A 13,587-nucleotide genomic window follows, 5' to 3' on the forward strand; every position below is an offset into this window, starting at 1 on the left:
TGTTGGCAATCTGACAAATGAACCTTGTATTTCCATTTTCAGAGAGGTCTCTTGGGACCAATTAGATCTTTAAGTTTCTCTGTTAGTAGGATATTGCCTTGATCATCTTGGTATGCAAAGAGTATGTGGTGGTTAAATGGCAGATAGACTTATCAATTAGAATAGCAGCTTCCACCTTACAAAACAGTTTGTTCCTTCACTGTCATATAATAATAATAATAGAAGGGCTTAACACACATTTCTGTATTTTTTAGTAACTGGAATTTTCTATCCACAACATAAATCATGTGTTTTCTAGTGTAAATCTTCATCTCTTGTTTGTAGGGTTCTAATTGTAACCCAACTGCATCTACTTTGCATCTTAATTCACCTTGTTTTGTACTTAGTAGGTTTATGAGTGCTGTCTTTTTTGACTATTTCTGTACTTCTATTTTCACAGTTTTCCTCTTGCACTTATGTACTTAAAGGTATATGAACTACCAAGATGTTTTTAAAATTATGTGAAAATAACTAAGAACCTAAATATGATTTAATTTTGATATCTCATGTGTTTCAGTCTAACCATGGTTACTACTATTGATCCTTTTGATCATAAAGATTCTGGGGTCATTTGGTGATGCATTGTGAATTTGATACTTATTTGCAAAGTTGTACTTGACAACTTGTTAAAAGGGTAGAAAATGCTTAACTGTCATGTAACATACACATATTATATGTCTATTGTTTTATAGAACAATAGACACTGGTGACACTGAGTTTTCTGTTGCATTTATACTTTAAAGGAGATTCAGCGATTGCAGGAGGATACTGATAAAGCCAACAAACATTCGTCAGTACTTGAAAGGGACAACCAGAGAATGGAAATACAAATAAAAGATCTTTCACAACAGGTTAGAACATACGTGTGATTTCCAGGTTTCTTTGTAATGCTGACTGCCTAGTAATGCCTGAATCTTAATGTCTAAGGAGGTGCCTCCAGGAAAGGTGCAAAGGATTCCAGTCCTTTAGGAGGAATGCTCTAGCACTTACAGTCTTGTCATTGTCTTCTTAGAGATTTTGATTGATTTTCACATTGTTGGTGACATGTACCAAAAAGTGCATATCAGAATGTATAAGTGTGGTTTTGCTAAAATTGGATTATGCTATGCACTACTCATTACTACTGTTTCTTGAGAAAAGGACTTTTTCATACTTAAACCCTGAATTCTAATCCTCCTTCCTCATCTTCCTGGGTGCTGGGATTTCAGGTGCTACCACCATGTCTGCTCTTCCTCTCCCCTACCATATAAAACAAGCACTAAATAAGTTACTTGTAGTTTCGTGTTAAAAAAGTAGCCTTGATTCTGAAAGTTTACTTTTCTACTTTATGTAAGTTTTCTTCATATTAAAAATAACTTTCATTAAAAAATTTTTCTTAGGTTTTTTTAACATCTAAAGTGATAGATTTTGATGTTTTGTTTTTTAAGATACTATATATTAGCATTGTTTTTTTTATAAGTGATACTGTCATTTAAAATTTTTGTTTCTTCCAAATGTTCCCGTAACCAAAGCTAGTAATACTATTTTATAACATTAAATTTTTGTTTCTAGATTAGAGTGCTCTTGATGGAACTTGAAGAAGCAAGGGGTAACCATGTAATTCGGGATGAGGAGGTCAGCTCTGCTGACATAAGTAGTTCGTCTGAAGTAATTTCGCAGCATCTAGTATCTTATAGGAATATTGAAGAGCTTCAACAGCAGAATCAGCGTCTGCTATTTGCTCTTCGAGAACTTGGGGAAACCAGGGAACGAGAAGAACAAGAGACAACTTCCTCTAAGTAAGCAGCGACCATGTCAGTGTGTTAAGCAACAGTTATTGAGCTTGGTGTGTGGATATGCTGTATACTGGAGGTATAGAGGCTTAGAAAGACAATACTGAGCAACAGTACTATGGGATTATTTTTAATAAGAAGGTAAACTTCAGTTTAATATGACTAGTGCTAAAATAGGTAAACTTGGCAGACTTCATTTAAGTTTCAAGAAAGAAATCTCCATGGAAAAGATGAGCATTACTCAAGTAGAGTACTGAGTAACTATTATAGAGGTAATGTGTCAGGGAAGGAAGAATGGCACTGAAAGCAAGAAGACTGAAGTTTCAGTAGGTTTAATAGTTCTTCAGATGCTATTGATGAGTACAAGTACTTAATTCTTCTGTGGTGGGAATTTTAAGAAGGAATTCCTGTAATGGCAACAGAATAAAAAGTAAAGAATATGAAAATAGTGCGCATGAAGGTAGACAGTGTTTGAATGATGTATAATAGAAACTGTACTCCCTTCTGAACACGGACCTACAAAGACTCTGTTTTCTGCAGAATTGCTGAACTTCAGCATAAACTTGAGAACTCTCTCACTGAACTGGAACAGCTCCGAGAGTCACGACAACATCAGATGCAGCTTGTTGATTCCATAGTTCGTCAGCGTGACATGTACCGAATTTTATTGTCACAAACAACAGGAATGGCCATTCCATTACAAGGTAGATTTTTATGTAATTACAGGACAATATTTTGGAAATGAACTGGTGAATAGGTTTTGTGACAAAAGCAATTGCTACTCTAATATAGAATTGACTTCAACTATTGTGTGAACTGATTTTAACATTGATTTTTGGGTATCATTTTGACACTACTAAGAAAAAAATTCTTAGTAAATATTAATATTTTTTGAATTTAACATATATTTTTGGGTATCATTTTGACACTACTAAGAAAAAAAACAATATTGTTAAAAACCATACTTTTTAAACTTAGTGAATTAGGGTTTGTTTTTCTTGTTTTAGTATTTTAATTTATAATAAATTGTATCTAATAAAAAATGAGGAACAATTTTTTCCTTTTTTTTATTTTACATTTTATCTTTGTGTGTATGCGTATGCATGAAGGCTACTGTGTGTTCAGGTCAGGATAACTAGTGGGAGTTGATGGTTTTCTCCTGATAGCATGTGAGTCCCAGTTATCAGACTCAGCTTATTGGGCAGCTTTTCCCACTGAGCCATCAATCTTTAATAGTTTTTAACATATTCATTGTCTGAAAGGTCTAGTAATACTTTACTTTCTACTTCGTAATTTAGTAATGGTGCTTTTGCAAATAATCCTTAAAACTGGCTTAGTCTTTTTTTATTTTTCTGAAGCTTCAAGTTTAGATGATATTTCTCTTGTGTCAACTCCAAAACGTTCAAGTACAACACCACAGACTGTTTCTACTCCTGCTCCGGTATCTGTCATTGAATCCACAGAGGCTATAGAAGCAAAGGCTGCCCTTAAACAGGTAAAGAATATACCTGGTTCAAGTCATGGGTTAGTTTCAAGTTGAATTTTCAGTGGAAATAGTATTATCTAACGATCTCCAATGTTTAGTTGCAGGAAATCTTTGAGAACTATAAAAAAGAAAAAATAGACAGTGAAAAACTTCAAAATGAGCAGCTAGAGAAACTTCAAGAGCAAGTCACAGACCTACGCTCACAAAACACCAAAATTTCTACTCAGCTAGATTTTGCTTCTAAACGGTAAATTTTCTTTTGTTCAGGAATTAATGTCATTAAATGTTATACTCACAGTATTCTGACCAGTCAGGTCCCAGAATTAATTTACAACGGTATTGCTTATCTATGTAATGTGTTCCAAGATGGGAAACTACTGTTTAATTCCTTAACATTGGCTGTGAATTCTGGTCAGGACCAGGAGCAAACTTAAGACAATGCTACTGGTTTCCTTTCCTCAGATTAAGAAACATTGTTTCTGGAGCTCTTTCTGAAGAGATGAGAAGTGTGAATTTTTTGAGACAGGGTCTGACTGTATACCTCTGGGTAGTACAACAGTACTCAATCAGTAGACTTGGCTATGCTCAAACTAGTGGCAATCCTGCCTCAGCCTCCCAGTGCTGATATTGTGGGTTTTTGTCTCTCACTGTATACCCCTGGGTAGCCTGATAAACCAGTAGACCAGTCTAGACTCAGACCTATGGCAATTCTGCCTCAGCCTCCCAGTACTCGTATTGTGGCTGTCATTTCTGGAGTCTTTTTTCACGTGATTGTTATCTTAGGTATTTAAATTTTATTGTCATTATTTTCAGTATGAATTTTTAATAAGTTATCAATATGAAATATTTCCTTATTTATAATTTCAATTCTAACTGGTAAATAAGGGAAGTATAAAAGGTTGCACATTATTACACAAGCCACTTGTTAATTTTGATCATGTGAAATTAAGTTTCTGTGAAATTTTTCAAAGACCTAAGAACTGATCATCTTTATTCCCAGTTATGAAATGCTGCAAGATAATGTAGAAGGATATCGCCGAGAAATAACATCTCTACAAGAGAGAAATCAGAAACTCACTGCAACGACTCAGAAGCAGGAACAGATCATCAACACGATGACACAAGACTTGAGAGGAGCCAGTGAGAAGCTAGCTGTTGCAGAAGTGAGGCCAATACCCCCTTACTGGCATTTGATACCACTAGTCATTTCTTTAATTTTATTGGTTGAAATAGCATAGTAAAACATTGTGTAAACTATACACTTTTTCCAAATAGCTTACATATATCTAGGCAAGACTTCAAATAAAATCTTAGTTGAGCATTTACAAAAAAGAATGCTCCACACTAAATATCAAATAAAATTATGATAAAAAATAACAAGTAAAATTATGATAAAGTTAACACCCACTACTTTTGGCTTTTACTTATAAGCTAGATACTATTTGTCATCTCTTTTATAAGAAATGGGTACAGAAGCTAGTTAGTAATTTGCCTCTTTTTGACAGTCATGAGAAACAGATTAGTTAGAATTTGAAGACACTAGGATTTTTTTTGTTTGTTTGCTACATTGCATTTTATCTTACTGTACTACGTGATGGGAATATAGGAACTTTTTTTTTTTTCAAACTTTTGGTTTTAAGTGTTAGGATTGATAATTAATATGACTCAGGACTAAATCCAAATACTTTGAAAATAGTGCATTTCAACTTACTCTTGCATCTCCCCTGAGACAGAGTGCAGTCTTTAAGGAAGAAAGAAATTATGACTAGATTTAGTCATTGCTTTAAAAGAAGTCCTTAGGAATTACTTTGGCTTATAAAACTTAACATAATTTATAGTGTATTAATTTGACTATGGAATAGTTACACACTTATATTTTGGATTTTGTTTTGCTTTTTTTTTTTTTTTTTTTTTTTACTTTGTAAATGAGTGTCTGCATGTAAGTTCAGATGCTTGCGGAGTTCAAAGGCGTTGTATTGCCTTGAGCTGCAGTTATAGTCAGTTATGAGCTGCCCACTATGGGTGCTGGGACTTCTGGAAGAACACCAACTGTTTTTAACCACTGAGCTGTTTCTCCAGCTTGCATTATTATTTTTAAAGAATAGTTTGCTAGAGCTAAGTTATAAGTATTAGTGTTAAGTCTAATCATTTTAACTTTATATTCTAGTTCATGAAACAGGGAATTATATTTACTTGGTCAGGAGTTGTAGTCTAAATCATACTAAGAAATACATAGTAAAGAAAATGTTATTTTAATTTTCTAAGTGTATTACTTTTGACACAGTATTTCCTAACATTTTTTCTTTCACTTACATTCATTTTAAGGTAAGAGCAGAAAATTTGAAGAAGGAAAAAGAAATGCTTAAATTGTCTGAAGTCCGTCTGTCTCAGCAAAGAGAATCTTTGTTAGCTGAACAGAGGGGACAGAACTTGTTGCTGACTAATCTACAAACAATCCAGGTAAGCAGATAAGAAGTACATGAAATTATCTTTTGTATCTTAATTTTCCTAACTAAAAATGTTGTACTTTTTTCATCCATTATAGTGATGATTTAAATTGGTGGTGTGCTAAAAAATACTCTAAAACTCAGAAAGAGAATTGATTGATGCAAAGTAATTAACATGTTTGGGTCTTAGAATTATGTACTATATAACTACTCTAATGTTTCTTGCCCCCATTCCCATACCACTAATAAATATTTAATATGAAGTAAACTTCTTAATATGAAAAGTGGCCAAAATACTTCCTTTGCATATCTACAGAGACAATCTTCTCAACTCTAACTTCATCATTCATTATAATCTCATAATTTTATATAGCTTCTAATCTTTGTATTGCTTAATTTCTTCATTGGTAAGCATCCTTCACTTCTTCTTACATTAGGGCATACTAGAGCGATCTGAGACTGAAACCAAACAAAGGCTGAGTAGCCAGATAGAAAAATTGGAGCATGAGATCTCTCACCTGAAGAAGAAATTGGAAAATGAGGTGGAACAAAGACACACGCTTACGAGGAATCTAGACGTGAGTGTCGGCTTCTGGGTCCGTGTGCTTTATAGTTGCTGTTCTCTACAGAATCTTAAACATGCCTGGTGTAATGTTTAATATTTTTATTCTTTGAAAGCTCTGTTCATTTATAATACATATAATCATATCTGTTTACTACCTCCTTCCAACTTTCACTATTGCTCCCACCTCGCCTGCCTCCCAACTTTCTGTTCTCATTTTCTTTTATTAATTTTATTAATAAACCCCAAGTCCAATTAGTGACCCCCATAAGCCCATTGCAGTAACCTACCTGCAGCCACATCCCCAAGGGAGAGTAATTCTGCCTCCTTCACCAGCTAGTAGCTGCCAGTAGCTTCTTCCTCATCTATGCTAGAATTTAACTGGCTTGATCTTGGGTAGGTATTGTCTAGATAGGTAATCTCGGCTCCTTCAGGTTGATGTGTGCAATAGACATGGCATGACCAGAGTCTGCATTTCACAGCTTCCCTCATCCAGCCGCTGCATTTCACAGCTTCCCTCTCATCCAGCCGCTCTTCCATTCTTTCTGCCTTGACTTCCAAGAAATCCCCAGAGCCTCAAATGGTAGGAAGTTGATATAGATGGCCTGTGCATGGCTGAACATTTATAGGTGTGCACTAACCACTACACTGCAAGAAAGAAGCTTTCCTGGCCAAAGTTAAGAGCAGCACAGAGCAGTGTGTAAAGCAAATTATTTAGAGTGCAGTTTGATAGCATGACCATTTAGCTAGACAACTACAGTAAGTTTCCAGCTGGGGTCTATGAGCTTCCTAGTCCTGGGCTTTTGACTAGGTTTACAGTACTAGGCATGAAATTCCTACTGTAGAGCAGGCCTTGTAAATCAAAAAGCAGTTTGTTGCCCCATAACCATCATGCCATTGTAGCACTGGTGGGCACTTCTTGCCAAAATCAGTATTACACCACAGAGGGTCTAGCACTAGCTAAGCCCATTAATGTCTTTTCTGCCCTAGCAGCCCACATAGCACTGTCTGATATATAATGTTTAAGGTATCTTCCATGGAAACAGTTTTCTGTTCAAATCAAGGTTGACCTCTTCATCCTGCAGCCAAAGTAAACGGTGTTAACCATCAGTAGGATCCTGTCTACTTTAGTTGGACAACAAATAACAGTAGTCCCAGGAGTTTCTGACCGTGGATCTAGATACTGGATATTTTACATTCTTATGAGCTTTTCTTAGTTTTCTTGTGGAAGGTAGTAAAGCTAAAAATAGTTTGAGTGTTGCTTTTAATGATGTATTAAGTAGGCCCAGAATGGTGTTTGGTTTAACTCTAGTTATTTCTCAACACTAACACAAGACCTTTGTAAAGTACTGGCTCTGTGCTGCAGAGAATATTTTAGTGATTTTGGCTGCTCTTAACTTTCAGTATTAGGCACTCTTCATTTTGAGCTTTTTGGTGATATGTGATAATTCACAAACATGCTTATCACTAATGTGCTGGCCATTGAAGAGATGCCCCCTGTTTGTCCCCAGGGTGCTTTCATTACACTTTCACTTTAGCATGAACTAGAGATGCTTTGGTCTTCAGGAACTTTCTAGGTTCTAGGTCTGTGTTCTCAATTCAGGGAATCTGCTGAAATCTCATCATTTTCTTGTGACATATTCCAGTGCCTTACTTCAGTAAGTTAGGTATTCTTCTCTTTCCTACACTAGAAGCCATGACTGTAACATGTGCTTTCTCTTGTTAAGAATTTCAGATGTTCTACTCTAGCTTAGCAAGGGTTCTAGGGTCCTTAGGATATTTCTTTGAGTATCTTGTTACATAGATCATCTTTATAGTGTTAATGCATTTGTTTCTTACAGGTTCAACTATTAGATACCAAGAGACAGCTAGACACAGAAATAAATCTTCATCTTAACACAAAAGAACTGTTAAAAAATGCTCAGAAGGACATTGCTACACTGAAACAGCACCTTAATAATATGGAAGCCCAGCTTGCTTCTCAGTCCACACAGAGAACCGGTAAAGGTAAAGAGCAAAGAAAGTAGCTTGGTAGTATTACGTAAAACAGATAAGACTTACAGTTTACACTCTGTCTTGAAAGTAAATCCCCTCTTCATGCATGCTAATGAAGGCTGGAGAAACCATTTTACTCTCCAAATAGGAAAGTTCAGTTGGGGCTCATAATAAATTTGGAAGACTTGGGAATTCAAATAATTGTTTGACACCAGGCTAAACTGTGTTCTGACTTTTCTGATCTTTGAAGCTATCTATGGGTATGGAGTGGTATATTTTTCTGTGGATCAAACCCAGAGCATAACATGTAAGACAAGTTCTCCGCAACACTAAAACCATTTATCAATACTTAAAATTTGTTTATTGATTGAAATGAGAACTTGTCTTAGAGTTGTTACTGCTGTGAAGAGACACCATGACCAAGGCAGCTCTTACAAAGGAATTTAATTGTAGGCATACCTAGAGGTCCAGAGTGTTAGTCCATTATTGTCCTAGCAGGGAACATGGCGGCATATAAGCAGACACAATGTTAGAACAGTATCTGAGAGCTTCATCCTGATTTGATCGGGGGGGGCCGGGGGGAGGGAGAGACTGACCCTAGGACTGGCATTGACTTTTGAAACCTCAAAGTCTACCCACAGTGACACACCTAATCCAACAGTATCACACTCCTTAACCCCTCCAAGACAGTCAACCAACTGAGAACCAAGCATACAAAAATATTTTTGAAAAATATTTTGGAGCCTATGGGTGATCAGTCTCATTTAAACCACCACAGAGGTTTTCACTAAATCTGTAATAAGGTCCAGCCTAGAACTTATATGTAGACCATGCTAATCCTGAATCAGCAATCTACCTACCACTGACCCCCATGTGCTGGAATTAAAGCCTGTGCCACTCACTATGCCTGGCTTAGTTTTTATTCTGGTATTCCACCTGGATTATGGATTAAAATATACTTTATAGATAATTTTAGCTTTAATCCTGATTTCATGTACACTTGATAGAAGTCATCTTTATTATTACTTAAAGCATTAATTGAAAGTATATATTTTACTAGAGCATTTTTATTTCTTCCAGGTCAGCCTGGTGACAGAGATGACGTTGATGATCTTAAAAGTCAGCTAAGGCAGGCTGAAGAACAGGTCAATGACTTGAAAGAAAGACTCAAGACAAGTGCTAGTAACGTGGAACAGTACCGAGCTATGGTGACCAGCTTAGAAGACTCCTTGAACAAGGAGAAACAGGCACGTAGAATTGACACTGTCCTTAATTAAGAACTTGCTTGTATATAAAGCAGTATGCTGTGGGTTGGGCTGACATTGCTCTTACTTTTAGAAAGTTCTTGGGTCTAATAAATCAAAACAAAGCCATACAATTTAGAAGTCACAGAATAGGTCCAGATCAGACATTGGGGAGAATGAGTATGAGTTATCTGCTGCATGTGTATGGCTCCACATAACAGTTGACAAGTGGGTACATTTGAATAGAGGCAAGTGGCTCATCAGAGATAGTAGAAAGCTGTCAAGCCTCAGTCGAGAGTCTTCAGATAAGTGTGTCATTTCTGTGCAATTATATGGAACCATTGGTTCTTAATGTGTCATAGAAAATTTTCTTCAAAGGGTATTATAGTAGATTAAAGATATATTGTTGTGGAAAGTACAACAGAGGCCACCATTTTTTTTTAAATCCTGTTGTGATTGGCATCAATTCATATCAGTGTGTGAGGAACGTATCTTTTAGTAATAGTGGATTTGGGCAAATGGACATGAGGCTGGAAGGGGAAATAAAGAGATGCAGATTTCGATATGAAAAACCCAGGTTGAAAGAGAAGTTATGCTTCTAGATGTATGTGCGATATCTGCTTGGCTAATCAGCATCTTAGGGATTCTTCTAGTATAAGACAAATAGTAACTTTAGTTTGGCTCTAGTTAGTTTAAATTGGAAAAAGTATTTCATGTCATTCTTATTACTTTTGTTTCTGGCTGCTTATGATGAAGGTAACTGAGGAGGTACGTAAGAACATTGAAGTTCGTTTGAAAGAATCAGCAGAGTTTCAGACACAGTTGGAGAAAAAGTTGATGGAAGTAGAGAAGGAGAAGCAAGAACTTCAGGATGACAAGAGGAAAGCCATCGAGAGCATGGAACAGCAAGTGAGTTCACTAGGATTCATAGTAGCTTGCTTTCTTAAGAATCTGAGTTTCCTTCATTAGTTCATAAGTTATACTTTGATTTATCTCATCAAAAATTGCTTGAATGCATACTCAGGAATTTTATGTTCACTCAGTTCTGTGCATCTGTTTAAATTTCCTTTTGAAGAATTTAGACCACTTGACGAAATTGCTTATTTAGTGCTACTTTTTAGAAGCTCTGCCTCAGATTTTGCAAATAGTAGGCAGAGGATGTAGATTATAGATTAGTAAAAACTTTAGATTACATCAGATTGTAGTTGTATTCAATTTAGTTAAAGTGGATTGTTCAATGTCTGTTTTAAGTATCTAACTGTGGCTTACTCTTGTTTTGTTTAGTTAACTGAATTGAAGAAAACATTGTCTACTGTTCAGAATGAAGTACAAGAAGCTCTTCAGAGAGCAAGCACAGCTTTAAGTAATGAACAGCAAGCCAGGCGTGACTGTCAGGAACAAGTAAGTGTTCTTCTCATAGTTTCTGAGCAGTGAGTTTTCAGCCTCAGGTTGGATTCCAGCTTCCAGATGTGTGAAAGCCCAGTGCTGTGGGAGACAGAAGGTTGCTAGGGTTGCTGGCTGCTGGAAGGGAGCAGTGAAAGGCCCTGTCTGAAAGAATAAAATGGAGGGCTCTACAGAGGACACCCAGAGTCCTTTAGCCTTCACACATGTGTGCACACCACATGTACATACACAGAAATACTTTGTGTGTGTATGTAAAAGTACTAATTTGTGGATTTTAATCTTTGTCAATGGGGGAATTGTTCATTGCAGGCTAAAATAGCTGTGGAAGCTCAGAATAAGTATGAGAGAGAATTGATGCTGCATGCTGCGGATGTCGAAGCCCTGCAAGCTGCCAAGGAACAGGTTTCAAAAATGACATCAATCCGTCAGCATTTGGAAGAAACAACTCAGAAAGCAGAATCACAGTTGTTGGAATGTAAAGCATCTTGGGAAGAAAGAGAGAGAGTGTTGAAGGTAATGTCGCAGGTTGCAGTAGAATGTTTTGGAGAAATGAAAGGGTTTTTTGTATTTTGTTTTTTTCCTGTACATTTGGGAAACCGTTATAATGGCCCCTTGGCTTGTAGGATGAAGTTTCCAAGAGTGTGTCTCGCTGTGAAGATCTAGAGAAACAAAACAGACTACTTCATGATCAAATCGAAAAATTAAGTGACAAGGTGGTCACCTCTATGAAAGAGGTTGTGCAGGCACCATTAAATGTATCTCTCAATGAAGAAGGAAAATCTCAAGAACAAATTTTAGAAATTCTTAGGTAAGTCAACTACCTTCTTTAAGTGACTCAGTAATAAGAAAGACACAAGCACAGCGCTGTACAACTCATTCAGTCTCAATTGGCCAAGGGACCTAGTGCTCATTGTTGATCCTTACATACGTTCAATCAGTGGGTTTAAGGTTGAATCTGATAGGAAGAACTTGAGCTGATCTTTCTGAGAAACTAAAGACCGTTACAGGCAGGGCACATCTGTAATCCTGGCACCCAGAAGGCCAAGGAGGGAACTGGCCATTCCAGCACAGCCTGGGCTATATAAAGATCCTGTTTCACCAAAGGAAAGGAAAACTAGATGTCTTATAAATCATTTTAAAGATATGTGTCATTGGATGCAACCTAAAGATACTCTATTTTTAATTGTTTATTTACATATTATTGAGTGTTGTGTGTGTGCATGTCGTGCACAAGTGCATTTACTTCCTTAGCCATTTTGTAGGCCCAGAATAATGTTTAATGTTACTGTCTAAGCCCAAAAGCTAATCTGTCTTTGAAACATGAAAGTGAATACTAAAGTGATGCATCTGTCATTTTGATAATTCCCCAAGTTTTAAAACACTAAATTTTTAGTTTTCTAAAATTTTAACATGCCTTTTTGTAGATTTATTCGACGAGAAAAAGAAATTGCTGAAACTAGGTTTGAGGTGGCTCAGGTTGAGAGTCTGCGATACCGACAAAGAGTTGAACTTCTAGAACGGGAGTTGCAAGAACTGCAGGATAGCCTGAATGCGGAAAGGGAAAAGGTGCAGGTATGTACATATGCCTAGCTTAAAAAGAAGCAAAGCTCACGTATTTCTACCACGATATATTAATTTGAGCACTCATCCTAAACTTGTAAATTTAGCATCTACCCAGTATGCCTAGTTGTGTGCCTAGTTGTGTGAGTAGAGGCTCTGTTGTAGCTGTCTGGTTTGGAATTCTGCTTCCATAGGATTAGCTCTGTATGCTGTACCTTGCTCAGCTTCCCTGATCTTAGTCTCCTTCTCTGTAACATGTAGATTAGGATTGAGATTATGTAGACTGTAATGTATAGTCTGTAAAATTCCAGATTTCTAATCTATTGCAGCTGCTGTGTATAAATACCTTGAGACTCATTCTAAAATAAAATTCTAGCATCAAGTGAAAAAGTAACAAGTAGAGAAAGGAAAACAAGGCCATTGTGAAATGTCCGTAGTGCGCTCACCACTGTAACTCACAGCACTGGTGGCTCACAACTCACTGCTGGGTCCATCAGCTCACTCACTGAACCATACTAGAGTAACATAACCAAGTGCTCAGAGACTTCTGAGCAGGAAGTGTGGAAAGGAGGAAAAGCCAAGAGTCAAAATAACAGTACTTTAGAACTCATACCAAAATACAAGGAAAACTAAAGAAAGACACCTGTGGTGCTGTTGCTTCTTTGTTGGCAGCATATGTAGTCTTTTTTTTTTTTCTTTAAGTCTCTTACATTTATTTAAACTCATTTGAAATTAACATGTCTCAGAAAAATAACCTGCAAGCTTTCAAAGTTTCAGTTAAAGTTGAAATTTAAATTATCTATACGTTTTTATTGGGAAGATTAGAACTAGTAGGAAAAAGACATGTCTGAATGCTGGTTGTTGATCTATGTGTTTATGACTGTTTCAGGTAACTGCAAAAACAATGGCTCAACATGAAGAACTGATGAAGAAAACTGAAACAATGAATGTAGTTATGGAGACCAATAAAATGCTAAGGGAGGAAAAGGAAAGGCTTGAACAGAACCTACAACAAATGCAAGCGAAGGTTTGTGCTTTACCAGTTGAGAACAGAAGCTCTTATTATTTGTAAAGATAC

At 36.5% G+C, this 13,587-nt stretch overlaps 1 protein-coding gene across 1 annotated transcript in view; it reads left to right on the plus strand.

Annotated features, from left to right (window-relative positions):
• Positions 1–13,587, plus strand: part of Tpr (translocated promoter region, nuclear basket protein) — a 54,984-nt gene that overhangs the window by 19,193 nt on the left and 22,204 nt on the right. Inside the window, exons 14-29 of the mRNA XM_028775728.1 lie at positions 783–890; positions 1,591–1,817; positions 2,352–2,515; positions 3,170–3,306; positions 3,396–3,544; positions 4,298–4,460; positions 5,623–5,757; positions 6,182–6,322; positions 8,148–8,313; positions 9,382–9,548; positions 10,302–10,454; positions 10,830–10,946; positions 11,259–11,462; positions 11,573–11,757; positions 12,374–12,521; positions 13,399–13,536. Coding sequence (XP_028631561.1) covers positions 783–890; positions 1,591–1,817; positions 2,352–2,515; positions 3,170–3,306; positions 3,396–3,544; positions 4,298–4,460; positions 5,623–5,757; positions 6,182–6,322; positions 8,148–8,313; positions 9,382–9,548; positions 10,302–10,454; positions 10,830–10,946; positions 11,259–11,462; positions 11,573–11,757; positions 12,374–12,521; positions 13,399–13,536 — 2,502 coding nt within the window. The remainder of the gene's footprint in view (positions 1–782; positions 891–1,590; positions 1,818–2,351; positions 2,516–3,169; positions 3,307–3,395; positions 3,545–4,297; positions 4,461–5,622; positions 5,758–6,181; positions 6,323–8,147; positions 8,314–9,381; positions 9,549–10,301; positions 10,455–10,829; positions 10,947–11,258; positions 11,463–11,572; positions 11,758–12,373; positions 12,522–13,398; positions 13,537–13,587) is intronic.

Source organism: Grammomys surdaster, unplaced genomic scaffold (assembly GCF_004785775.1).
Source record: "Grammomys surdaster isolate TR1022 unplaced genomic scaffold, NIH_TR_1.0 259, whole genome shotgun sequence".
NCBI classification, from domain to species: Eukaryota; Metazoa; Chordata; class Mammalia; order Rodentia; family Muridae; genus Grammomys; species Grammomys surdaster.